The sequence below is a fragment of the Anastrepha obliqua genome, chromosome 5 (genome assembly GCF_027943255.1).
Source record: "Anastrepha obliqua isolate idAnaObli1 chromosome 5, idAnaObli1_1.0, whole genome shotgun sequence".
NCBI classification, from domain to species: Eukaryota; Metazoa; Arthropoda; class Insecta; order Diptera; family Tephritidae; genus Anastrepha; species Anastrepha obliqua.
In genome coordinates, this window is record NC_072896.1 from 31,817,093 (window position 1) to 31,843,153 (window position 26,061).

Sequence of the window (26,061 nt, forward strand, 5' to 3'; positions counted from 1 at the left end):
AATACAATTTGTATGGATTTTGATGGTCATTTAGCTTGAAACGCGAACTTATTACTATGCCTAATAAGGGCGGAAGTGAAAGAAAATCTTTGTCAAATAATCAACCAATCTTCATAGACCATCTAAGAATATACCTGGCAGTTTGGTAGAGTAAGCATAGCAGAAGAGAGCTGTTTGAGTCCCGCATAATACCTTATGAGAAAAAAAATTGCATACACTTTCTTGTATGTAAATTCAGCACGAGCTCTGGATTTAATAAAGCTAGGAACAATTCGAAAGCAGAAATTTTCCATAGAACCAGTTGCCGTCGTAATTAGAAAAAATACCATCTTTTTTTAGATTGCAGTAAAGACGGCACAGGATAGAGTGCGCTAGCGCTGAAGGTACAACATCCGATGGAAAAGTAAATGGCATAATTATAATTTTTGGTGTCTACGCAAAGATTTGTTTTCCTAATGCGACAAGCATGCTTACACCTTGGCTGTACTTGAAAGGACGCTTATTGAGCACCGTTCTGTAATCGCGTGATCGCTGCATAAGAATTCAGGCAGTTCTGATGATATAGCTCCACCATCAATGCATGGCGAGTGCACGGGCAAAAAAGCTACTATAGATCGGGCAGACAGAGAACATCACTAGATTATCCGCCCAATTGTGTAGATATTATAGCGGACATAATATTGCGCGTATGACGTTGCTCCTTCACGTGTTAGCCGGTGCGTCGAGTCAAAGTATTGCTTATCCTTAGCAAGTGTTGATAGGCGCTTTTTATTTTGTATAGGTGTTGTACAGCGTAAGGGTTGAATACCATGTCTGGGTGTTCCGACTACAGCGTACTGTGTTTAGCCTACTGTTCGAGTCCGGCGTTGGCTCCCCATTGGTCGATCCATTTCTGTAAGGCGAAGAGTATTCCATCCGGCAGGGCGTTGGTTGTGACGATTGCCATACCTTAGGCTGGTGGTGAGGCCGGCGTCCCTGAGTTTACTTTGTCCGACCGTGTGACGTGCAGCTGCTTTTGGGCGCGCCGGTGCGGACTTCATCTCTGCTGCGTTTTGCTAACACCATCATTCGTTCAGTAGGTCATGTTTTACGCATTCGAAAGGCTTTAGCAGCGAATTCGGTAAGCCGTGTTGGGTGTGGAGGGGCTGATGTCCAACGTCGTTAGTCATAGGACGATGACTAAGATCGTTTATCCGGCCGGTAGTGTATGAACATCGATGTCTTTATATATATAATTGTCCAAAAAGGGTGTTTTTGGGTGTTTGGCCGAGCTTCTCCTCCTATTTGCGGCGTGCGTTTGATGTTGCTCCACAAATGGAGGAACCTACAGTCTAAGCCGACTCTGAACGGTAGATTTTATGAGGAGATTTTTCATGGCAGAAATACACTCGGAGGTTTGCCATTGCCTACCGAGGGTCGACCGCTATTAGAAAATTTTTTTCTTCATTTTGGTTTTTTGCAGAGATTCGAAGCACTGTACTCCGAATTCCGATTGGTAGTCACGCACCCATTCATTCGGCTACGGCAGCCGCCTATGAACGTTTCAATTTCAAAATCCGTCCTGAGGTTTCCTCCCTCCGAAGCCGTATGAAGACAGCTGTTGGTGGAGCTGTTGAAATGGGAACGCCATAGGATATGTCGGAGATGACACCACTAGTAAAGAGGAAAACTGGGATAGCAGTTTATTGAAGCAGTTTGTTGTAAAACTCACAAACTACAGAAAAAGTAGTTCGATCGTGGACAGTCGGTAAGGAACTCTGATGGTTTCTGGAAATTATTGAAAGCGATTCCTATCGAACGCTTGCGCACAAATGTGGAAGTTCTAGGCGAATAGTTAAGGGTTCCAAAGCGAGCAACGCTCAGTTGATCCGTGCTGTTCCTGTTATTGAGGGTGTAAGCTAACTGGACGCGTAGAAGCAGCTGGAGCTCTCCTCAAAGTATGCGGATCATCTGATGATGACTATTACCGAGAATGCCCAGCATCGCAGCTAGGTTGTAGTACTTAAAATAAGGGAAGAGACCGTTAAAGGATTAAATTAATGGCACGATTAATGATTTGCCTTGCTTTTGGGCACCGTGCGATAAGGCCGACTTCGGCAGGTACCCACGCAAGGCATTCCGGATGTTGTGCCCAAATGTTATGTGCCCGTATGTGAAGCTTCTCATTTCCGTCCGCCAACGCCTGCACTCTTACTTCATACTTCAATCACACTTCACTCCCTTTTCACACCCATACATTCATAGGTACCCACACATTTAGTGAGATCCTTTTAAGCGTAGTTTCGTTGAAGCTTTTGTCTTTTTCAATGCTATTAAATGTTTTCATGTACATAAACGCATACATACATATGTATTTTAATAGGTATGTATATGTGCGTGCTTGGGACTTCATTGTGTACGCGACACTATCTTGGCACTTTTGTCTCGTCACAAACGCTGGCAGTTGCTGCTGTTGCATGCTTTCCTCCTTTTGCCTCTTTTTCTTTTGTTTGCACTACTAAATAGGTATGTCAAGCTAAGTTTATTTGCCTGCATGTCTGTGTGTGTGTGTGTGTGTGTGTAAATGTGTTTTGAGTGCATATCTAGCCATTCTTTGCCGCAATAAAACGTTTAAAATAATTAAAATGTTTCGTGCCACATTTAACTCATTCACAAGAAGTGAATGGCTCGTCATGCTCTTGTCGGAACTTATGTATGTATGTTTGTATGTATGTAAGTATGAGAGAGCAGCAGCAGCAGCAAAATCAACAGCAATAGCAGTAACAATCCGTCCGCCATACTTCAGCTTTTCATATCCTTTTTGTTGCAGTTGTATTGTGCTTGCTTTTATAGTGCTGCCAAACCACAACAAAGACGCTGTGATTTGCTGTCCGCTCGTATCCTTGCCAACGTGCGTAGTTTGCGTTTTTGTTTTTTATTTTGCGTTGTGGTTTCCCTTTCTGTCGCTTGTTTTCCCTTTGCGCTTTGTTCGGAGCATCTTTTTTTCTATTGTTTGTCACGGTGCGTGCAACTATTTTAAGTATACTCGTAGAGTACGTCGCGCGATGTCATATCTTTTATGTGATTTTTGTTTTCTGCTTTTTATTACTGAAAAATTCCGTTTGATTTTATTTTCTCCCCCCTATTTAATGTTGTATACCTTTTTGTATGCTTTTTCTTTTGACTGTGCGCTCATAACTACTAATTTGCTTTGCTGTTGGCTTTTGTAATCATAAGCGCTGCGGTTGTGCCCCCTATCAGGATATGGCACCGCGTAAAAAAAGGGCTTGTGTTTGTAGTCAACTGTGCGTACAGCCTCCAAATCCTTTCATGAGCCTTTCGTGGCCAACCGTTCGGCTTTCTTGTGAAAAAACCAAAATATAAAAAATGTAAATAAAATAAAACAACAACAACAAAAACATATTGATAGCATGCTGAGATTTCGGTTTTCAATTGCGTCACAGACATAAACAAATTTCACACTACCTTTTATGCCTTCATGGATGCTTACTACAATTTTTCAACAACTCACTCCACTCCGAACAGAGGGTTAGCAGAATGCCTTTAGAAACACCTCCGTGTGACATATGGAGACTTTTGTATTTATACCTATTAAAGGGTGATTAATGTAGAGCTATCAGACTTTAAATTGAAATAAAACAATGAAAATCCCAATTGATAGGACAATCTTTATTATTTTTGTGTCGAACCATTCATGACATTTATTTTTGTAAGATAATCTCTTTCAAATGTTGCTCGCAACTGCGCCGTAATTCGGTCATCCGTAAAAACCCATTTTGAATGACTCGCTGGAGCACTTCGGTCTGATCTCGTGAATAGCTTTAGTAATGTTGGCTTGCTATGACTCAATCGAAGCTGGTTTATCCACAAAGCATTTAGGCTTTACATACCCCACAAATAAAAGTGCAAAAATGAGATATCATACGATCTTGACGGCCAAGCCACTGGCCCGAGACGAGAGATAAATTGAGCACCGAAACGACGACGCAGTAAGTCCATGGTTTCGCGGGCTGTTTGGGAAGTAGTGCCAACTTGTTGGAACCAAATGTTGTGCAGATCACGGGCTTCGAGCTTCAATTTCCGGCATCAAAAAATCGTTTATCATGGCGCAAAAAGGCTCGCTATTCACTGTTACATTGGCGTCAGCCTCGTCTTCGAAGAAATATGGGCCGAAGATTTCTTCAGGCCATGAGCCGCACCAGACGATCAATGGATGTAAAGGCTGTTCATGAATGTCGCCTCGTTGTTCTTCAGCCGAAGTATGGTAATTTAGCTTATTGACCTAGTCATTTAGTCAAAAATGGACCTTGTAGCTGATTAAAGTCTGGGTCTCAAAATGCGGATCCTCGGTGAGTTTTTCAAGAGTCCAACGACTGAAATTATGATACTTTGGAAGCTCGGCCGGCTTCAAAACTTGGACTAGCTGTATTTTATACGCATTTAAACCAAGATCTTTGCACAAGTAGTGCCATAAGATAGGACAAGCTGTTGACATTGACACCGAACCGATTTTTCTGGGTCTCTTTCCTACAAAACTCTCTTTTACAGCCGGAATAATCTCTTTATTTCAGGCTTTACGTGATCTAAGCGGTTGCGTATCATCCAATAATAGAAAATTATTCTCAATTTTGCCGCTAGTTGGCCGAATAGTACGTTCCGTAGGACAGTTACCCGACTAGAAATTTTGGTAAGGCGGTGAATAGGCGCAAATAAGGCAGACCGCATTCCAAATTTGCACCTCATAAGGCAGCCAAACTAAGCCCAAGTCCCGAAAGATATCGCCACACATCTGCCTCATTAGGCGCAGGTTCGAAAAACCGAACTTCGGTAATACTCCAGATGCCCTTCTACAAATCAGTTAGGGATTCCAATTTATGCCTAAGTGAGACACTGCCACAGATTTTCGTGACCACAACCAAATTTGGTATTGTTCTGGCATGCCAATCTTTGCCTTTCCTAACGTGGGCCTGGTAAGGTAATAGTGAGGCGTGCCTCAGTAAGGCCTGCCTAATTCGGGCCTAACTGATTCTTCGGCATGTCTCACTGTTATTTTAGTCGAGTATGTACACCATTAGTTGGTCTGAGCGCGTGTTGAACACATTTCACAGAGCGTCGATTTTCGTAATAAAGTTGTGCGATTTTTGGACGTTGTTGAGGCATGAGTCTCTCCATGATGAAATGGTAATTAATACTGAAAAAATTAACTATTTAGTTCGACTGTAGCAACGCGTGATCTGTCAAAAAACCCCTATTGGGAAAAGTATCTCTCATCTGATCACCCCTTACCTAACGCTTCTGCACCGCACTACCGCTTTTTCACCTTTTCAACCACTTGAAGGCTTTGTTTATGTTCCCTATCTTTATTTACCTTAGAGATTTTCTTATTCCACTCTTTGTTTTGTTTTTGTTTTAGCTATTTGATTGTCCATATTTTTATTTTTTATTATTTTATTTGATGTTTTCTTTTCACTACTAGACAATTTTCAAGTGGTTATTTTTTCACAATTGTGTCGTGCTGCTTATTATTTATCTTCATTTATTTGCATTCTCCACACCACAATGAAAATAACCCCTTTTTGGCTACTGCATTCCCAGCTTTTGCTAGCCTTTATTATTTACAGAACAATGAAGGCAAAGAATAAACGTAACCCGCAGCAGCACAAGCAGCAGCAGCTGCTCCTTCCTCTACAATATCTTCCAGCAATTGCTTGTATCCTTGGCTATTGTGCGTGACAATTTGTTGAGCGGTAATTGCCTCAAGTGCTGTCCCAAATTGTCCCAAATGGTTTTGTCTATTTCACTTTTGAAATGACAATTCACTTAATTCATGCGAAATTTTTGCTTTTCATTGCTTCTCATGAGTTGGTAATGGCTGTTTTTGATATTTCTAATTGCACATACATTTGTTTATACAACATTAGGTAGATATATGTGTATGTCTGTATATATCTGTGTGCTTAAACCATTTACGGGCATACGCATGTGCACATAAATGCATAAAATTAACAACTTCTGTGTCCATAGTTCGAGTCACTTATGACTAAAAACTTTTTAAGCTACAGCATTTAAATAATTTTAATGTGGCTCTAATTGAATCAGTGCTAATTTGCTTGATATCCTATTAGCTGCTATTGTCAGTACTTATAAACATATCGTCCCCTTAGTATTAAAATAGCCTATCAATTTTTTGATGTTTTGAGAAAATGAATTTCAAACTTTTTGTCGAAAGTGGCTCTCACTCCAATCTCGTTATGTCTGTAAATATTTATTATTTTTTGACTGACGTTTTGACCCACTTTGTGGAACTAGAATTTTGACCACATATAAAATCGACGATGGAGAATCCAAAAAGTCAATAAAAAAATAATAGCCTATGAGCACATAGGCTATTGTCATACTAAGGGGACGATATATACCCTGTCTGATGACGCAATATGTGTACCAGCTGGAAAGCTCCCTCCGTACCTCCTTGGCAGATGAAATGAACCAACTCTATAAAATGCAAGAAGCATGGCTCACACCAGCACAAAAAGCAGTTGAGCGATTGCTGACAGTTGGCCGAGGGAATCAGTCACAAAGCGTGCGTTGGACCCACAAACTCATACCTATCACGTGTTGAAGAGTGGTTAGAGAGAACGCATGGAAACACCGACTATCACCTTTCGCAGTGGCTTAGCGGACATGGCTGTTTGGCATGCGGCTTCTCCCTGATGCTATACGTTTGTGGTCGCCGTGTAGAATTTAGCCGAGGTGGGAAGATTACTACAGCATTAGTGGAAGCGTACCCCATATACTATTTGTGTGACGGCACCTTTGAGATATTTCTGACATTTTAATTTAAGCCTCCTTCAAACAAAAAAAAACACTTGCATACCCTTAGCGAAGGGAACGTTTCCATCGATATGGAAGCGACAAAAGCTAGTACTAAAGGATGTCTTACGGTATAGCTAAGGGAATATCTGGCAACCAGTTTGGCTTGAAAAAAGGAAGGTCTAACGTTCACGCTGCGAGTATTGCCACAAAAATTGCACAAGGTTCCAAAGGCTACTGCTTGGTAGCAACTTTGGATGTGAAAAATATCGCAAGCTGGGCGAAAATATTGGACACACAGAACAATATTGAGGTACCCTTTTCTTCTTCGCGATTACCGCTTACGCGATTTTGGCCGAGCTTAACAAAGCGCGCCAGTCGTTTCTTTCTCATGCTAACCGGCGCCAATTGGACACACCAAGTGAAGCCAAGTCCTTCTCCACCTGATCTTTCCAACGCAGGAGTACCATTGAAGTACCCTCTACCTGCAAGCAATTATACGACGTTAATTCGAAGAACCCGTACTGGAATACGACCCAGCAGCAGCCAGGAAGAGTCTTAAGGCATCAAGGCGGGTTCTCTAAGGTTCTGAGCTTCGACCATTGCTCTGAAATGTTGTGTACAATGGCGGTCTGTACCTCAAAATACTCAATGGCTCCAACATTAATGGTTTCGTTGGCGATGTCGCAGTAGTCATTATTGCCAAAGACGTTTGCGAAAAAGCTAACCACCACCATGACCGATGCAAAATAGACCTTAGCTCGCAGGGCAGAAAAGAAGTTGCAATCAGAGTAGAAGTTGCAGTCATACAAATTGGCAATCACAGCACTACAACACTGCCCGCGGGTAAAGTATTTGGGGTATATGATACACAGGAGGGTATCAATCAAACCCTTGAATATGCAACTGAGAAAACATCAGCGCCGGTATCAGCTTTATCCGCGATTACGAGTGAGCCGAAGCAACGGCGGCGCCAACGTCTAGCAGGCGTTGTAAAGAGTGAAATCCTGTATTGTGCGCTTGTCTATCTTCGAGTATGCTGCTCCTTCAAAACTGTGTCGGTAGAAGCAGAGATAGTAGTCGCCGTAATGCATAGGTAAATATATATAATTGGCACGTACACCCTTTTTGGGTGTTTGGCCGAGCTCCTCCTTCTATTTGTGTTGTGCGTCTTAATGTAGTTCCATAAATGGAGGGACCTACAGTTTTAAGCCGACTCCGAACGGCAGATAATTTTATGAGGAGTTTTTCATGGCAGAAATACACTCGGAGGTTTGGCATTGCCTGCCGAGAGGCGACCGCTATTAGAAAATGTGTGAATTCCGAATGGTAGCCACGCACCAACCCATTCGGCTACGGCGGCCGCCGGAATGCATACAGTAGACATAATGACAAACGAAGCAGCAATAATGGTTAAAAATAAAACAATAAATAATTGGCGCGTACACTTCTGTTAGGTGTTTGGCCGAGCTCCTCCTCCTATTTGTGGTGTGCGTCTTGATGTTGTTCCACAAATGGAGGGACCTACAGTTTCAAGCCGACTCCGAACGGCAGATATTTTTATGAGGAGCTTTTTCATGGCAGAGATACACTCGGAGGTTTGCCATTGCCTGCCGAGGGGCGACCGCTATTAGAAAAATGTTTTTATTAATTTTGCTTTCACCGAGATTCGAACCAACGACCTCTCAGTGAATTCCGAATGGTGATCACGCACCAACCCATTCGGCTACGGCGGCCGCCAAAGCAATAATGGTTGGCAGTGTAATAAAACCTTGCGTAATACAAGAAACCAGTACCTAAACTTGGCAGGAGAGACGAAACAGCTCGACAAAACGCCCGTGGACTCAACGCTGCGACCCAAGCTTGAGATGCTGGCTAGTCAAAAAGGATGGAGGAGTGGACTCTAACCTAAGTCAGTTTCTAACCGATCAGGGATGTTTGAAAGCATATGTACTTCCACGGGTTCAAATACGAACAGGGTCCCATTCGCGACCTCTGTGTGCGACAAACGGTAGAAGCTGCGGCTGATACGCCTTTTTTTCACCCACGCCTGCCGGCAACCCCGTGGGGTAAGGCGTTCGTCGAAGCAACAAGCTTAGTCTGGTTTCAAAGGGCTACTTGAGGCTAGCGCGCTACTTCAACGGCCATGAAAAAATCGCATTCCTATTTCATGGCATTAATACATCATCATCATCATCAAGACCTTTTAGCATTCATACACGAGGTCTTCTTAGATATTATCATTCCGTCTTCTTGGGAGTCTTCCGCGTTTTCTGCTGCCCATCATATAAGAGGTGAGGGTCTTTTTCGTTATCCTGTTGTTGTCCATTCTGAGAAGATGCCCAAACCGTCGTACCCTCAGCGTCTTAGCAAAGGGCACAATGTTTTGGCCCGTTATCAGTTGTTCGGCTGTGTTGTTATATCTTTTTCTATAAGTCCAATCAGCTTCCTTTACTGGAACAAATATCTTTCGCTCAAAGCGTAGTTCTCATTTGTGGTTCTTAATGTTGGCGGTCATCCATGCTTAGCAGCCATGCTTGCTATTGGTTTTATTGGGGTCTTATAGATTTGCAGCTGGGACGTCCTTGAGGCAGTTTTTGAGCAGTTCAAGATATTGTATTAAAAGTAACTTCTGTTAGCAGTTTGGATTCATTCGTTTACGTAGATTTGGGAATCCGCTATGTTGCTAAAGTTTATAGCCAGGTATTCGAAGGGCCGCCGCCGTAGCCGAATTGGTTGGTGCGTGACTACCATTCGGAATTCACAGAGAGAACGTCGGTTCGAATCTCGGTGAAACACCAAAATTAAGAAAAACATTTTTCTAATAGCGGTTGCCCCTCGACATACATGAAAAGTATGTATACCAACTTCCAGGTTGTTGTAGCGAGTGATATTACTTGACCTTACGAGGTATTTTTACTTCTCATTTTATTTTTAACTTCCAGACCCACTGGCTTTGCTTTATTAATGAGTTTTAACACGCCAGTCGGCAAGTGAGCGTGGATTTCTTGCACAAATAGTAAGATCGTCAGCATAGCCACTGATCTGTCTTCGTGAAGATAGTTGCACCAAAGTCGATTTCGCAGATGAGAAAGTTTAAAACGAAATTAAAATATATTCGGCAACAATACACCATTGCGTGCTGAACGGCGACGGCTATTGGAAAATACTTTTTCTATAATTTGCTATTTCATGCATGGAGATTCGAATCTGTGTACTTTCCAATGGTAGTCACATACCAACGCATTCATATCCATATCAATAGAATTTTTAAACTTCAATAATTTCCTAGTCCAAAGTCATAGAAAAATAGTCAGACAATGTTATCCCAGCTGGGAAATGCCACCACACAGCCGTCGTCCTATAGACCAATAACCAACTGCCCTGCTTGTTTGAGAAAATGTTGCTGCATCGGTATAGCTCTATTTCCCCATGAACGCAAGTGAACGATATATAAATATATATATAAATAAATGTGGAATAATAGAGCACACCAATCGTTGCACAGATGATGATGATTCTAAATCCATGCACAACTAAAATCAGTGAAGCATTTGAACTCTAGGAGTACTGCTTTAAAATCATTCGCATGTATCTGAAGCTTCTCATAAGGCGAGGTGTGAAATGTTTTTGTTGTTGAAGTGGTTGAGTATTTCTACTGAAATAATCCTAATAACCATTTGACTACCACTGTTCTCGTGTGATGATGGGATTTTTTTTTTAAGTCCGAGCCATTTTGTGAGATGCGATCCAAGTATAGCAGCAAATTCTTTATCTCGAGTCTGAGATTTCCTTAATTTGCTGTAAGAAAGGCTTACCGAAAGAGCGAAGTCGTACCCTACCTAGCCCTGGACTTTCACATAAGTAGTGGAAAAGACTTTCCTTCACCCCTTCCGCTTTACAGCTTCTGCAGATGGGATTGAAGAGGAGTTGCGGCAGCATGATCTCCTACCTTCCAATGACCTGTAAGGGTTGCAGTGACGCGTGAAATCTTTGGTCGAGAGCATCCTAACAGGTAATGCGTCCTTTGGATGTTATACGACGGCCATGTGGTTTTTGTTGTAATACATGTAGTTAATTGCTTCCACCTTCTTTCGGCTAAATGATGATAGTGTGAAGCAATGGATGCTTTTATTGTGTTGAGTGGGGTGGCAACTGCCTCCGCCTCTGCTATGTCTAGTGTCGAACCTTTTCATACTAGCTCATCCGCTATCTCATTACCCCGTATGTTCCCGTATGACCGGAAAGCCATAGCAGAGTAATTTCAATCCAATGACTAAGCAATTCTAGTTCCTCTCTACACTAGTTTGGATGAAATGGAGTTGGAGTCTCCGTTTGATGGCGTTGATGGCTACTTGACTGTCTGAAAAGATAGCTGCTACTCTTGCACCAACTTCTTTATAGAGTTTTAGTGCCGCATATGTTAGTATAGGCCTTACAATGCCAATTGAATAGTTTTGGTTGGATACCTCATTTTTTACCCAACATTGCTTTATTTACTTTCTTTACTCATTAAATGGGTATGAAATACTTTTTTTTTAATTTTTATGAACTTATCCTAGTGCATTTGCATAAAATTTTATCATCTTACTTTTTTATCGATTCGGGATGAAAATATACTAAAATATTTCGAAGAATTTGAAACGAAGGCTTCTGTTTTTCAAGGCAGAAATCAAGAGCCAATGTTATGCTGCTGATATTCCGTGCTCCTGATGAACTTCATCAGTCGTTGAATGGTACAACAAATAATATTTTACTACGCCAACTCATTCCTGTTTCATTCCCAGTGCCTTCAAGCAAAAATATGTCCATATTTACGCTTTCTCTGAACTGAACGGTGAATCTACAACATGATTTGATATAAAATATTCCCTATTCCATACCCAATAACAAAATAAATAGCATAATAAATAAGAATATAATAAATAATAATGCAACAAATTATAATCTACTACAAAGAATAATGAAATACTCCAATGTTTGCAAAGTTTTTGTAGTTACATAATTTTTTTTTTTTAACTTTTACCACTCCCATTACCATTTTAACACTTTTATTACTCTCTTTCACTTGCAGTGCCGGCCGTGGGAAATTTCACAGATGAGTCCGAGCAACGCGCCACGCTGCCACAGGATACACGCGAATATCCATTACAAAGTAATGACTATCATCATGGCCAAAAGAACGGCATGGGCAAAATGGGCACAATGAATGGCGGCAGCATGGGTGACGGAGTAGGCATGGCGGCGGGTGCGGCTGGGGGCGCTGGCCTCGGCTACAATAATGGGCCACAATGTAAGTGACACTGAAACTATGTAAAAGTGCCAAGAAAGGGTAGAAATTAGCAGAAAGTAGGTACAGTTAGTGGCAGATAAAAGCAGGAAAAAAAGAAAAAAAACAGATGAAGATAGTTGAATGAGGACAACAGTAAAAGGAAATAAAAAATATAAAAAAAAAGTATTTTCCTATAACAATTAAGTGCGCGCTTGGCAAATAATTGAAAACATTATTTTCCTTTTAAATATTTATCTTTAATTTAATGCATGAAAGGGCGGTGCAAATTGCACTCAACTAACAGTTCATACAAACACACGTACGTACATAGATACACAGTGTATGCAGGTATATTTGTTATGTAGATATGTATACATTTCGTCTCTTCTCCACTGAAACACATGGCTGCCATTTACTAATATACATTCATTTCATTTCATTTCACTTTATTTCCACAGTAATTGCCCCACGTCCCATCGATCAGGAACCATCTGAGAAATTCTCAATTGGTATTGTTATTGTTATTCTAACGGTGATAATTATTTTCCTCGTTGGCGCCATATTTTGCATTGTAACGCGTACGAAGCGTGCGCGCGGCAGCAATGTCCTGGACGCATTCCAATATAGCTTCAATCCGAATACGCTGGGTGGCAATGTGGATAAACATCGACCCAATGGCAGTGGCATTAAGGTGAGTGCGTTATAGACATACAATATCGTACACCTATATACATATGGTATACCTATACATATACAAAGTTATAAACCATGCAAGCATTTTATACAGAGGTTAACAAAATTATGCATACAACATCGAAATTTTTTTGTTTTTACAAGAAATGAAGAAGTAAAATAGTAAAAAATCTTGAAAGGTACGAATGGGACCAAGAATGTAATTTTAAATAAATGAATATTTAACTGATAATTTTTTAAAGGAATAAATAATATAAAAATAAATGAATAAATATTTAGTTTGAAAGTAAAAATATTAGCAGCATTTTATGGCCTTAAAACTGAAATCTACATCAAGCTGCACACAGGGTAACCGGGAATAGTCGTTCTAGATACTTGAAGACATGATTTCTTAGGTAATTTCTGATAAATTAAAATGTAATTAAATATATGACATCACGTCCGCTTCGGTCGAATTTCCGATTTCTAAAATTATTAAAATTTTTTTTTGCGTGCATCATCATTAGCATAGTTCCTCGAACTCCGTTCCGAATATTTAGCGAACCAGCGAATATTTTCCACTCCGTTGTGTTCCTTGCTTTTGTTTTTACTTGCTGCCACGTCAGGTTTTTAAATTTCGATGCAACGGCGTCATGAGCCCTTAGGTCTGCCTCGGTTTCGCTGACCCTGGGGATTCCAGTCTAGTGTTTGGCTGCTGATCTCCGTGCCACCTTCGCTTGTACTTTCTGATTTCTTGCGCGAGTGGTTTTTGTAAGAATCGTCGGTGGAAGTCGGCGTTCGATATTCAATTGTCTGGCCACCAAATGCCCGGGATGTACCTCAGGTTTCGGTTTACAAACACTTGCTGCTTTTAAATGGTTTCTGCTGATAGACACCATGTTTCACAAGCATAGAGAAGGACATACGCATTTAATGCCACATATTTTGCTTTCTTTACATTGACTTTGAGTCCAGTAGTGTGGGAGAGCCTTACAAGGTCGTTCAGTTTGCTTTGCATTTCTGATCTGCACTGAGAAAGCAGTACTACGAGTATATCGTCGCCTAAATCTGTTTTGCGTACGTCTACTTTTTTGTTAATGTTGGTTAAAAGGCCCGATTGATATTGATGTTTGGCTTTAGTTAGAGAGTATGTCCGCTAAAAAGAATCAACAATAAAATTGGAACTGAGTCCTTGCGGATAAAAATAATCGTGTGTACAGATCAAATGATGATAATTCTCACTATGGAACTCCGAACCACGTAGGCAATGTAAATAAAAAGGTCTAAAAGTGCTTTTAAAGAGGTTTCTACAGAAAAGTCCTATCCTTACATGTTTTGAAATCATTACAATCTTTCGACGCATCCGATTAGCCTCCAGCAAGAATGTGCTTAACTTGGCGTTTATATGGGGCAATTTTCTAAATAGGAATACATTAAGGGGTTATATGCACTTGTAAGGCTGAAAAATCACGTTGTTTTGATAATTTTTTACAAATATTGATTTTATTAAACAAATACAATTTTTAATTATTCAAATAATTTCTACTTTAAAGTTAATTATGGCACGTAAAGTTAGTGAAAATATTGAAGTGCACGGCTCCTCCAGATGATCTCTTAAGCATCCTCCAAAAAAAAGCGTTCGGCGGTGGACACAATATCTCCGGTTTGAATTATCTGAAATCGAAAAACCAATTAAATTCTTTTTTTGGATAGATAAAGATAGATATTAATCGAAGAAATAGTCAAAATTTTAATTTTTGATAAAAGGGAGGGTATAGGGGAAAAAATCGAATTTTCTCCAAAAATTTTCGCGAAAAATTGACTAAAAAAAAGAAAAAATCATCAGAATTCTTATTCCTCTGATTAATACCTGGAAAACATATCTGAGAAGGTTGTGTTAAAATTTCAAAACGATCGGTTCAGCCGTTTTTGAGAAATCGTAAAATAGGTAAAAATTCTCTAAAACGCCTTTTCAAATTTACGTGTAACTTCGAAAATATTCACTGGAACGATATTAAATTTTCTGTGTGCGTTCTTTAGTACATGTACATTAAGAAAATAAAATAAAAACAAAATCGATTTTTTGAAAATTCTAACTTAACGACCTTCGTCAGTGCTTATGATTTTTCAAAGACCGTAAATTTGGCAAATTTGACGTAAGTGGCCACTTCGGCGATGTTTCGATGTAATTCGCAAAAGAAGCGAAGTCAGAGCAAAGGAAATGACACCAATGGTTTAAAAGTGTATTCTTTTTCTGTCTTTGTAACTGTCTGGGCACCTATGCTACTCCTTTGGTTCTTTCTAAGGTTTTAAAATTTTTTAGAATCAAATATACTAAAAAACAATGTTTTTTGTAAATTTATGAAAATCCCCCTTTCTCAGATTTTGTTGTTTTTATATATTTTTTTTTTATTTAAATATTTTGGTTATATTTCCTTATAATTTTTTGTTTTTTTGTTTATGTTTTGTTATCTTTTTTATGAAAAGTTGGGAATACGCTCAGTAATCCCTAGAAACTTCTTAGTGTTTGTTGTTTTTTTTTTTTTGTTGACATTTTTAAAAAACACACCTCAATTTTTTTTTTATTCTTTGTTGTTTTTTTTTATTTAAATTTTTTTGTAATTCGTTTCTTGCTTTTTTGTATTATTTTTTGTTATTGTTTTGTTATCTTTTTCATGGATAGCTGGTAATACACCTAGTAATCCCTAAAGGCTTCATGGCGGAATTGCCTTAATTTTTCGACTTATATTCAAATACATCGCACAGCGAAGCAGTGAAAAATCAGTGCAAAGCACACCCACAGAAATTTAATAAAGGCACCATATATTGAATAGTTTTGACTATTATTAATAATATTTTTAATTTCATTTCATCTTTTGGAAAAAAATATACTTTATTCCATAACAAAGACTATTGTAATCCCATTTTCAAACTTTGTACAACATTTATAAAAATTCAACAAATTTTCATAAAAATTAAAAAGAAAAATTTCATAATTTTCTTAAACAATTTGGGTACGCAGTTTTACAGCCCAGTAAATTTTAGTATAACAACGTGCAGGTTTGAAGTCGCTGAAAATTTTCGTTGATTTTTCAGAGTTTTTTTCCTGACGATATTTCGTATTTTCGCCATATAATTTTCTCTCTGTATTCGTTATATGGAAATAATATATATGAGTATGAGCAAGGTACATGACCATGGCCAAAATACTTGGATCATCTGACTGGGAATAACTAAAAAAAAAATACTTTTTTCGTTATGTGATAAAACCAAAATTTATTTATATAACTAAAATTTTTTAGTTATTTTGAAATAGGTGAGAAATTTAATCTTCAGAGCCTTTTCCACTAAAAGTCTCTACTGAACATCTCGCGTTGCTTTCGTATTATGGAGTTAGACGAATTTAAAGGGAGGCTCAAAATAACAATATTATTTAATAGTTTTGTGTGTAGTAAGTCCAGTTGTGGTTTACGTTATTCCAAAGTCGAGTTGGGTTAGGTTGAGATAAAAAAAGTCGACGTAAAAAAGAAAAAATGTAATAGTTGGCAAAAATCAGAGCCGGCAGCTTCGGTCTATTTTTGGACCCAGTTTATATGCTTGTGCTGCAACCAAGTGCTCAGAACTTTTCACTTCACTTAATATTTATCAGTTATCAAAGTTATATAACTAATTCGGAAAATTTCAAGAAATACTTTCCCTGAATAATTTTTCCCGGGACTGTTTATAAGTACATGCATGTATGAGTGTTTGATAAGTGTGTGATGCCAGTTTTATTTTAGTTCTATTCACCCATTTGTTTGCATGTACTGTAGTTGCTTTTATTTGAGTACCAACTTTTTAGTTCTATTTTATTTTTCTTTATTTTATTTGTCTTTATTTTAGCTGGCCTTCCCTTACATTTTTTTCGTCTTACTTACATAGGTGTACCTGCATACTTACATATATTTATTTCTGCGGTACTTTAAATGGCTTCGTGCTCTATTTTATTTCTATGCTCTATTTTCTTTATTGGCACTTGTGCTGCGCTATTAAGTAGTGCTTTTAGTTGTGAGTGGCGAGCTTGAACACAACGACCCGCGGATAGTCAGCGGCGCCCCTCTTACTTTTTTGCGTTCCACAGCAAATAGTTTGCTTTACTTTAATGCATTTTAGTGGCTTTATAGTGTCGACTTTTTTGCTCGACTTCTATGTTGTACTACTTAAGCTTAGCTCGCAGGATTATGCACTGCATTAGCTTCAAATTCCAAGTTAGTTAATGACGGAATTTAATGTATAAAAAAGGTAGTGCAACATTTTATGATGGATAAAAATAGTTACACAGATTATCTAATGCCACTTTGATTCACTACGTGGGCAAATTCTTGCCCCAATTCAGAGAGTAAACATTAAAGCTATCTATAAAACATTACTCAGAAACACTCATGCAACTTTAATCTACCGGAGTGTGGTGTAGTTGTTCACCAACACATATAAACTGGTAATTGCATAAATCCGTGTCAGCTGACATAACCTATTTTAGCAGAAATCTGCGGCATATAGATTTTTTTCCTTATAATCGTCTCAGCTGATTACTCTCTTGAGGGTTGACAGGGTTGGTAGTACTAGTAGTAGCAACGTTTGAGTATCTATGTTAGGTTAAGTTAGCCAGGTTGCTTGTCTAAGACAGGAAACTCGGTGGCCTATGGCCCATTTTGATACCAGCATTTGATGTCCATTCAATAACTAAGTTGCTTAAGCCACTCAGATATTTTTAAGCGATTAACTAATCACTTCCGTGAGGCATTTTGCTACCTTCCCAGGCTTCAAAGAAATAATCGCCAAGATGGTTGGCACGGCTTCTTTGAAGTGCAGCACATTCACAGACTCAATTTCTTCCTCATCTTCACAACTCCTGTGAAAGTCATTGAATTACTCGGATGCCAGTAGTGCAGTGAATCTTTGTGTTGATGTGTTAAATCCAGGCAGACATTTTGTCCTTTCGAGATTCAGTTTTAGTCAGAGCGCTTTGGAGACTCTACAGTTAGTAGTCAGATACTACCTTCTATCGGTTTCCGTGATTACGCTCAAGTCAATCGCTGTAAACAGTTCTTTTAAAGGAATATCCTCTGCTAATTCCAGGAGGTGAGGTTCAGAGCCTTTCTTTGCGCACTCATCTGCTCTTTCATTTCCCTCCACTTAACAGTGACCAAGAACCCAACAAAGTGTGGTTTTGTTGAATAAGAGCCAGCGGCCTCCTGCATTCTTCAACACATTTTGAATTGATGTGCGTTGAGGCCTGAGTCCTGCTCTTTGCTTGACTATCAACAAAAATGATAAGGTTTGCTGAAGGTAAGTCCATTGGTCTTATCGTTTTTGCTACTTTGTCTATAGCGTAGACCTCTGTTTGGAATACGCTACGCCAGTCTGGGAGTCTAAGGAGACACGGTGCATTGTCCTGATAAAAAATAATATTTTCTTTAGCAAACTGGGTATTTTTTGATGATTTTTTCCTTCAGCTGGTCCAAAGGTTACAATAATATTCAAAATTTATTTTTTTATCAGTCTGCAAGTAATCCACAAACAAAATTCCTTTCGCATGCCAAAAAACTGATACTAACACCTTCATGGCCGATTTCTGGACACGAACTCGTTTCGGAGCCGAAGTACTAGGTTCCCACCACTCTTCAGCCTCCTGTTTTTACTTAGGATCATGGTGAAAGACCCAAGTTAATCGATGCACAAAATCCACTTTATTTTTTTGAAAACGCTGTAAATGTTTGTTGAGATGGTCGCATTCGAATGTGTTTTTGTTCCATTGTTAGCGAATGCGTCACCTATTGAGACCCAATACTTCAGTAAAAATATTCTTGTACTCCCCAATTAGATGCCTAGGGCTTCTATTAAATCTCTTTTAGTCACTCGACGATTTTCCAATACGGTTTCTTATATTTTTTCTACGATTTCTGGTATTGTTATTTGGTTTGAACGTCCTTGACGTGAATCGTCTTCAAGGCTTGTACGACCACGTTGCAATTCAACCATCAGCATCCATCTTTCTACTGAACTATTTGAAGGCAAACAGTCCTTATATAGTATACTTTGAACATTCCTTCATAAATTTTCTTTGCTTTTAAACCTTCTAAAAATAAAACTTTAGTCGCTGCACGAAACTAAATTTTTTCAATTGTAGAAAAAATAATAAATTCACAGATTGAAATGAAACTTCACATACATACGTTCATATGAAAAGTGTACAAACATTAAAAGGCACAACAAAAAATTAAATTTGCGTCGAACTGCGAAACTGTTTTTAGTTTTATTTGTTTTTTTTTTGTGTGTTTTGTTTTTGTATATCGTAAAAGTCAAAGTCATCCCAACACAGTCATAACCTAGCACCCAGGTTTATTGACAAGTTTTGACAATTTATTTGTTTTAATTTAATTTTAATAGTTTTTTATTGGAAAAACAGTTTATTCTGCTGCAAAAACCATATGAATCCAGATTCAAACTAAGAAAAAAATTTTTAATTAAAAGAAAAAACGACAAAAAATTTTAAAACTAAAAATTGAAAAAAAACGACAAAAAATTTTTAAATTAAAAATTGAAAAAAAAAACGACAAAAAATTTTAGAATTAAAACAAATAACAAAAAAAAATTATTGGGTATTAAATTATTAATTAGAATTTCCGAAAGAATTTCGGGTACGCAGTTTTTTGGCTTATTTAATTTTATCAAATGCAGCTATAAACAAAAAAATTACAAGAAAGCAAAAAAAAATTTTTTGTATAAACTATTAAATTTTTAATCAGGATTTCTAAAATAATTTTGGGTATACGCTTTTATAGCTTATTTAATTGTTGCAAAGGCAAGTTAAAAAAAAATACAACAAAACATTTTAAATTAAAAAAAAACAAAAAAAAATTTATAAAGCACTAAATTTTATATCACAATTTCGGAAAGAATTTGGATAAGCAGTTTTATAGCTCATACAATTTTTCCAAATGCAAGTTAAAAAAAAAATAATTAAAAAAAAGCAAAAAACAATTTTTTTTAAGTATAATATTAAATTTTTAAGCAGAATTTCCGAAAGAATTTGGGTAAGCAGTTTTATAGCTCACTCAATTTTTCCAAATGACGCTATGATTTTTTAATTTGTGTTTTTTTTTGCGGAGCTTGAAAGTTTAATTATTAGTTATTTTTGTTTTTGTTTTTGTGCGAGATTTTACTGATGACTTAATACATTTTTTGAAGCCTTCCATTCGCTCTGACTCAACTATATTTTATAGTCTACACCTTTCCTCATACTACAAAACATAGCACCCAATCTCTATATCCTTCCCCCTTTTATGCAAATATTCCATTGACTTTTAAAATATATGAATTAATCCATCTTCTTTCTCATTTCCTACCACAGGCCAACGTCGACGATAGTGATTCCATTGGCAAGAATAGTCTCTATCACGAGCCATTCAATGTGAATATGTACACCAGCGGCGTCAACGGATATGCGGCCGTAAATGATTTACAATGTAACATGACACCAGACTATACAGGTATGCACTGCATGCATTGCAAATAAAACAAAAATAATTAAACGAAGAATATCGGTTACATTCGTATGAACATACACATGCATAGAAAGCACAAGTTGTGAATGGTAAGCACTAGCAAAATCATAGAACCGCAGGAACCACAATTGGGTTGCTTAGTCGGTTGGGTTGGTGGAGTAATAAGTGGTCGAAACATTGATGGGGGTTTGAGCTGTGTATTGCCACTAAAAAGGGCGAAAAGTTAAAAGCAAAGTGTGGGCGACAAAATAATGAAATGGATAGGAGAGCGGCGAAGTCGTTTAAAATAAAAGGTGGCAGCAGTCAGTTTGGCACGCTCCAACTTGGGAAGCCGCAAAGTGCGTTAATAAGGTCTAGTCCATATGAGCGCATGAATATGTACCCCAAACATATGTGTGTGTAGAAATGTAATACTACTAAGAACCTGCGTTGTTTAAGGGTTGCCAATGGAATGCTTACACTATAATGAAATATTAACTCCAGAAAGGTGAGCCACGTAAATTTTATGAGTTTATGTTAAGCAAAGCAACCATTTTGCTGTGAACATTGTGCCCGGCTTGCAATAGCCCTAGTAAGAACTTCGAAATTTTCTGAAATGCTTCCAAAACAAATAATTAAAAAGAAAATATAAAATAGAACTGCATTTGGTTTTTATTTAGATATAAAAGTACAGTGAAGTAAATAGTCTTCAAATTTTCGAAATTTACTTAGAACGTAACTTCTAAGAGGCACGCGTCAGTAATATGTATGTATAAAGTTCACTTCAGGAACGGAAATTGCTCCATACGCCCTTCAGGCAACTGACCATCAAATGATTAAGCGTCAAATAAATAAGTTTCCCTACCTTTCCAGCACCTTTAAAAACAAAACCTGGTTAGAGTATACTTTAATACTTTTTCTCAATTACATTTATTCTCATTTCACTTTTCTCTCCGTTTTTCCTTTTACCATTTCCACATTATCTTTCGTCTCACCTTCATACTTCCTTACTCTCGTCTTTGCAGATGTACCCGAAGGCGGTTACGCCGTGCCACACATGCAGGATTATATGCCCGCCACAAAGATGTCCATGTCCGGCGGCGGTGTCGTTGGTGGTTATGTGAATGTACGTCGCACCCCACCGCCGCCACTGAGCGCTATTTTTCCCAGGCCACCTTCGGTGCCGCCTCCACCAATGGAGAAGTATTATGCCACCACAGCGATATTCAAGCCAATCAAAGGCCCATCGGGCGGCAGCAACTGTGGCACTGTGGGTAGCAATAGCGGCGGTGGTGGCAGCAGCAGTACCCACAAATCCGGCAGTAGTGTTGGCAAATGTGGCAGCAACAGTGGCATTAGCAGCAGCAGTGAGCATAACAACTACGATGACGGTATGGGCACCATGAATTCACAATCAACGGCGCCGATGTTGAATGCCTACAGCGGCGGAGGTAACAGTGGAGGAGGTGGTGGCGGCGTTGGTGTTGGCATCGACTCAATGCAATTTCAACGCGCCAGAACCTACAACTTCCGCAGCTATCCTGACAATCTTTAGTTTGAAACATTGACGTTGCGCGGCGGTGTTGGGGGCGAAGGGAGTGGCGGCGTGAATGTTGACAGTGAAGATGCAGAGGTGGGTGGTATCAATGGTGGTGGGGGATTATGTGACATGATAACGGGTGGTAATCGATTAGATTGCGTTAGTGGTAGTGGTGTGAGTCAGAAATATATGCGCGCCGGATTGGTTAGCACAATGCCCAAGAAGCAGCAGCAGCAGTTGTTGCAGCAACAACAACAGCACCTAAATCTCGCCGGCACAACGTCAGCAACAACGAAACCCAAGTACAGTTTAACGCTGTTAAATGTGAAAAGTGGTGGTTTGGGTGGGCAGCATCATCATCACAATAACAATAATAGCAGCAACATCAATAACAACAACAATCATAACAACAACATCAACATGGGTGGTAACTGTCAGTTGCATCCTCACCGCAAATCGCCACATCCGCATCTGCAGCCACAATACGCATACTACCAACAACAGCAGCAGCAGCAGCAACAGCAACAACAACAACCGCAACACAAACGCGAACAGCAAAGGCAACAATTGTCACAATCATACTATCATCCGCCGCCACCGCCACGTCATCAGTTACGTGTTTTGCGGCTATCGTCAGCACCCACCGGCGCGCCAGAAGCCACAACAACAGCAAATGGTACAACAACACGTCGCGATGGCGGGGATAGAAGTAGTGGTGAATTTGCCCAACGTAATTCCACACAAATCGAGCAATCGCTTAGGTTGACACCGACTACGCCAACAGCAGCAGCAGTAACAGGAGCAACAACAACTACAACAACAACAAATACAATAGAAAAACATTTAGTTGGCACTACAAATACAGTGGAGTGCGACGATAGTAGCAGTGACAACTCGACAACAGCAACACCAACACCGGCTGGCGTAGCAACAACAACAACAGCAACCAGAGCAACGACGCCCATAGCGGAAGCACCAACCGCAGGAGCAACGTCAAATGTTTTACGAACAACGCAACAACAATTACAACAACAAAAAGCAAATAGGCTGTGGTATCATTGATGAAAACCCAATGGATTTGAGGTGAGCAAATAATATTAATAATGATTAGATAAAAATAAATTTATTTGGAAAAAAAGAAAAAAAAATTTAAGTTGGGTAATGAGCTCGATTTTTCGGGCAAAAAGTATTAGGTTGGGGTATAAGTTAGTAGCGATTTACACAAGACTTTTATTTAAACAAAAAACAATGATTATATCAGTAAGCTAATCTCTTCGCACCTCTCGTCCAATTTGTTGATGCCGTTCCGCCAAAAGTCGCCTGGTCTGGTGTCAAAGAAGTTGTTGAACCAGTTTTTAAGAACCTCTTTGTTATCGAAGGTAACCCACTTCATATGGTTTGACATGTAGCGGATAAGTTGATAATCAGTCGGTGCAAGATCCGGAGAAAACGGCGGATGCTGAAGGACCTCCCATTCGAGCTTTTGGAGTGCGGCTTTGACGACTTGTGCACTATGAGGCCTGACGTTGTCGTGAAGGAGTATCGACATGGTCAGATTAGGTCCTTTCAGCCGAATAGCCTCATTCATGCAGTGTAGCTTGGCAATGTAGAGCTCCTTGTTGACCGTGGCATTCTTTTCGAACATTTTCCAGTGCACCATGCCCTCCCAGTTCCACCAAACATACATATATCTTCTTGGAGGAAGATCCAACTTGGATCTCAGCTTTGGTGTATCTCCTTTAGCCACCCACTCTTTTCTTTGCTTCATATCGATGTATAGCCAACATTTCTCATTTCCTGTGACAATTCGGTAGAAAAAGCGCTGTTTATGACCGCGTGTTGCTCGCTTTCGGGCAAGTTGCTGAGAAGAAAGTTGAAGGCGGCTTTCTTTGTTTTTTTCGTTGAGCTCGTGAGGGACCCAGGCTTCTATTTTTTCGGTACATTCCATTGCATGAGGGTGATTGAGAATCGTTTTATGACCGCAGTTTATTTTTTCCGCCAATTCACTACTGGTTTGGTGCCGGTTCTCCTTCAGAAGTGATTTGAGACGTTCTTCATCGAATTCACATGGCTTTCGGCTGCGGGATGTGTCATCGACGTCAAAGTCACCATTTTTGAACTTTGCAAGCCATTTTCGTGCTGTAGAATCGCATATGGCAGCTTCTCCATTCATGTCGCAAATGTCCCGGGCTGCTTCGGCAGTTTTACCAGCTTTTTGAGCTCGATGAAAAACAAAGCAGAACAGGTGATGAAAGATTGAGGTTTGCCTCCTTCCATTCGGCAGTTTTGGCAGCTTTTTGAGCTCGATGAAAAACAAAGCAAAGCAGGTGCCGAAGTATTAAGGTTTGCCTCCTTCCATTTCTAAGCCTAAAAATAATAAAAAGTTAAATAACTCAAAAATACAATTAACATAGTTTTGTAGAGCAGAAAGAGTTCTATCGAAAGAATATTTATCCTTTGCCAAACAGCAAGCAAATCGTTGTAAAATAAAAGAAAATATAAAAACGCTATGAACTTATTCCTCAGTGGTATCACAATGGACCTGCGAAAGGTCTAAGTGTGTCTTTGCGATAACCACTCAACCTACCTACTTATTCTTCAAACCAATAACACCTCCAGTAATTTATTGAAATCTCAACAATTCTACTCTCGACTGCATATCTGCAGCTGATGCATTTTTTTCTGCAGGCGAACTTTCTTAGACCCTGATGCTTAAAAAGTATATGCCGTCTTGGCTTAGCCCCGCATTCCACAAAAAAAAAAAACTCAAATACGTACTGCGCCTCTCGTGCCAGTTGGGCTTATTAAAAATTCTTAAATTGATCTAAGCGAAATTTTTCTTTTCTCTCTACTTTCAGCGCTTATCTCTCTTTCTACGCAAAGATAGCAGATTGAAAGGAATATGCCAGTGAAATCTATACTCAGAAGTACATACACACCCACATAGAAATTTCATATGCAGCAATAACACAAGCAGCAGAAAGCAATGCACTAAAATCACCGAAATAGTAGCAGCAAAAAGAAGCGAATTTTACAGCAAACAAAAAAAACACTAACACATGTAAGTTTTAAGCCGAAATCGACAGAAAACCAAAACGAAAGAAACAAAGTATAGAAAGCAACACCGAACTGAAACAACAACACAAAGTGATTACATACGTACATATGTATGTACAGTTAGCAATAAGGCAAGATAAAATGGAAGAAATGCATGCAAAATGGAGGACAAAAAAGTTAGTAGTGAACAAACGCCTATTGTAAAAATCTAAGCAGAAATAGCTCAATTTGAATTGAAGAGAAATCTACCAAAATCGCAAGTAAGAAATGTAGCAGGTATACGAATGTATGTATGTAAGAATGTATAGATGCGCTAAAGTGAATTAAAACTGAAATGCCAACGAAATTGAAAAATTAAGCATAGAAACTAGCCAGCAAAGCAACTAAGGAATGCACTAAGCAAAATTGCAAAATCAGCAACAAAAAATCGTACATACATATAAACATACTAGTGCATGCATGTACATAAGTGTCCGAAAAAATGTACTTGTAAATATTTAGTAGCAAACAGAGTCGTGGAGAAGAGAGAAAATGAAAAAACAGAAAAAAAATACGAATAAAAATTCAGAGCAAAAATTTTTGCAACAACAATGTTAGCAAGACTTAGAACGACGACTCGCTTTTTGGTTGCACATTTTTGTTACAACAACAATTTTTTTAGCTAAATTTTAAAGAGCATAAGATACTACCGAATTTAAGAGCATTAGACGAGTAAAATGTTAAGGATATAAATGAGAAATGAGAAAGCAAAAGCAAAATAACAAAAAAATTAAAAATTATAAATAAAAAATAATTGAAATTCAGTAATTGATAAAAAAAAGTGATTTAGCGCACTCAAACACTATTACAGGTAAGATTTTAGATAATACTATACACCGAACGACATACATATATACGTATATACATACACTATTGAGAAAAATAAATGGAAAAATAAATGGAAAATAAATGCAAAAATGTTGAAAATCTAATATTAAAACTAAAATGAAATAAAATCGAAAGTTTGAAAGTGAAAATTAATATTATAATATAAAAAAAACTACAAAAAAACCGAAATAAATTTCCCAATAAATATGTATCTACACAGCGACTTTTGCAATAAACCACAACAAACAACAAACCAGTTATGAAGCAACAAATATTGAAATTGTACGACTTATGAAATATATTAGAAGCTAGAAACG

The 26,061-nt window shown here is 38.6% G+C and overlaps 2 protein-coding genes across 2 annotated transcripts in view; both read left to right on the forward strand.

Annotated features, from left to right (window-relative positions):
* Nucleotides 1–21,835, forward strand: part of LOC129248687 (uncharacterized) — a 151,920-nt gene extending 130,085 nt beyond the window's left edge. Inside the window, exons 8-11 of the mRNA XM_054888316.1 lie at nt 11,885–12,103; nt 12,541–12,773; nt 20,148–20,286; nt 21,306–21,835. Of these exons, the coding sequence (XP_054744291.1) occupies nt 11,885–12,103; nt 12,541–12,773; nt 20,148–20,286; nt 21,306–21,835 (1,121 nt within the window). The remainder of the gene's footprint in view (nt 1–11,884; nt 12,104–12,540; nt 12,774–20,147; nt 20,287–21,305) is intronic.
* A 114-nt stretch (nt 21,836–21,949) lies between these two features.
* LOC129248688 (ras-interacting protein RIP3-like) lies at nt 21,950–25,081 on the forward strand. Its single transcript, XM_054888317.1, has 3 exons — nt 21,950–22,144; nt 22,259–22,903; nt 24,679–25,081. The coding sequence occupies exons 1-2, from the start codon at nt 21,950–21,952 to the stop codon at nt 22,880–22,882; spliced, it is 819 nt and encodes a 272-aa protein (XP_054744292.1). The 3' UTR covers nt 22,883–22,903; nt 24,679–25,081.
* Nucleotides 25,082–26,061: the final 980 nt, after the last annotated feature.

What these genes read in the sequence shown, in the direction of transcription:
- LOC129248688 (XM_054888317.1), top strand. Translation starts at nt 21,950, where the DNA reads ATGATAACGGGTGGTAATCGATTAGATTGCGTTAGTGGTAGTGGTGTG. An exon ending in ACAGTTTAACGCTGTTAAAT is followed by an intron (nt 22,145 to 22,258) that starts GTGAAAAGTGGT and finishes GGTAACTGTCAG; the next exon opens with TTGCATCCTCACCGCAAATC.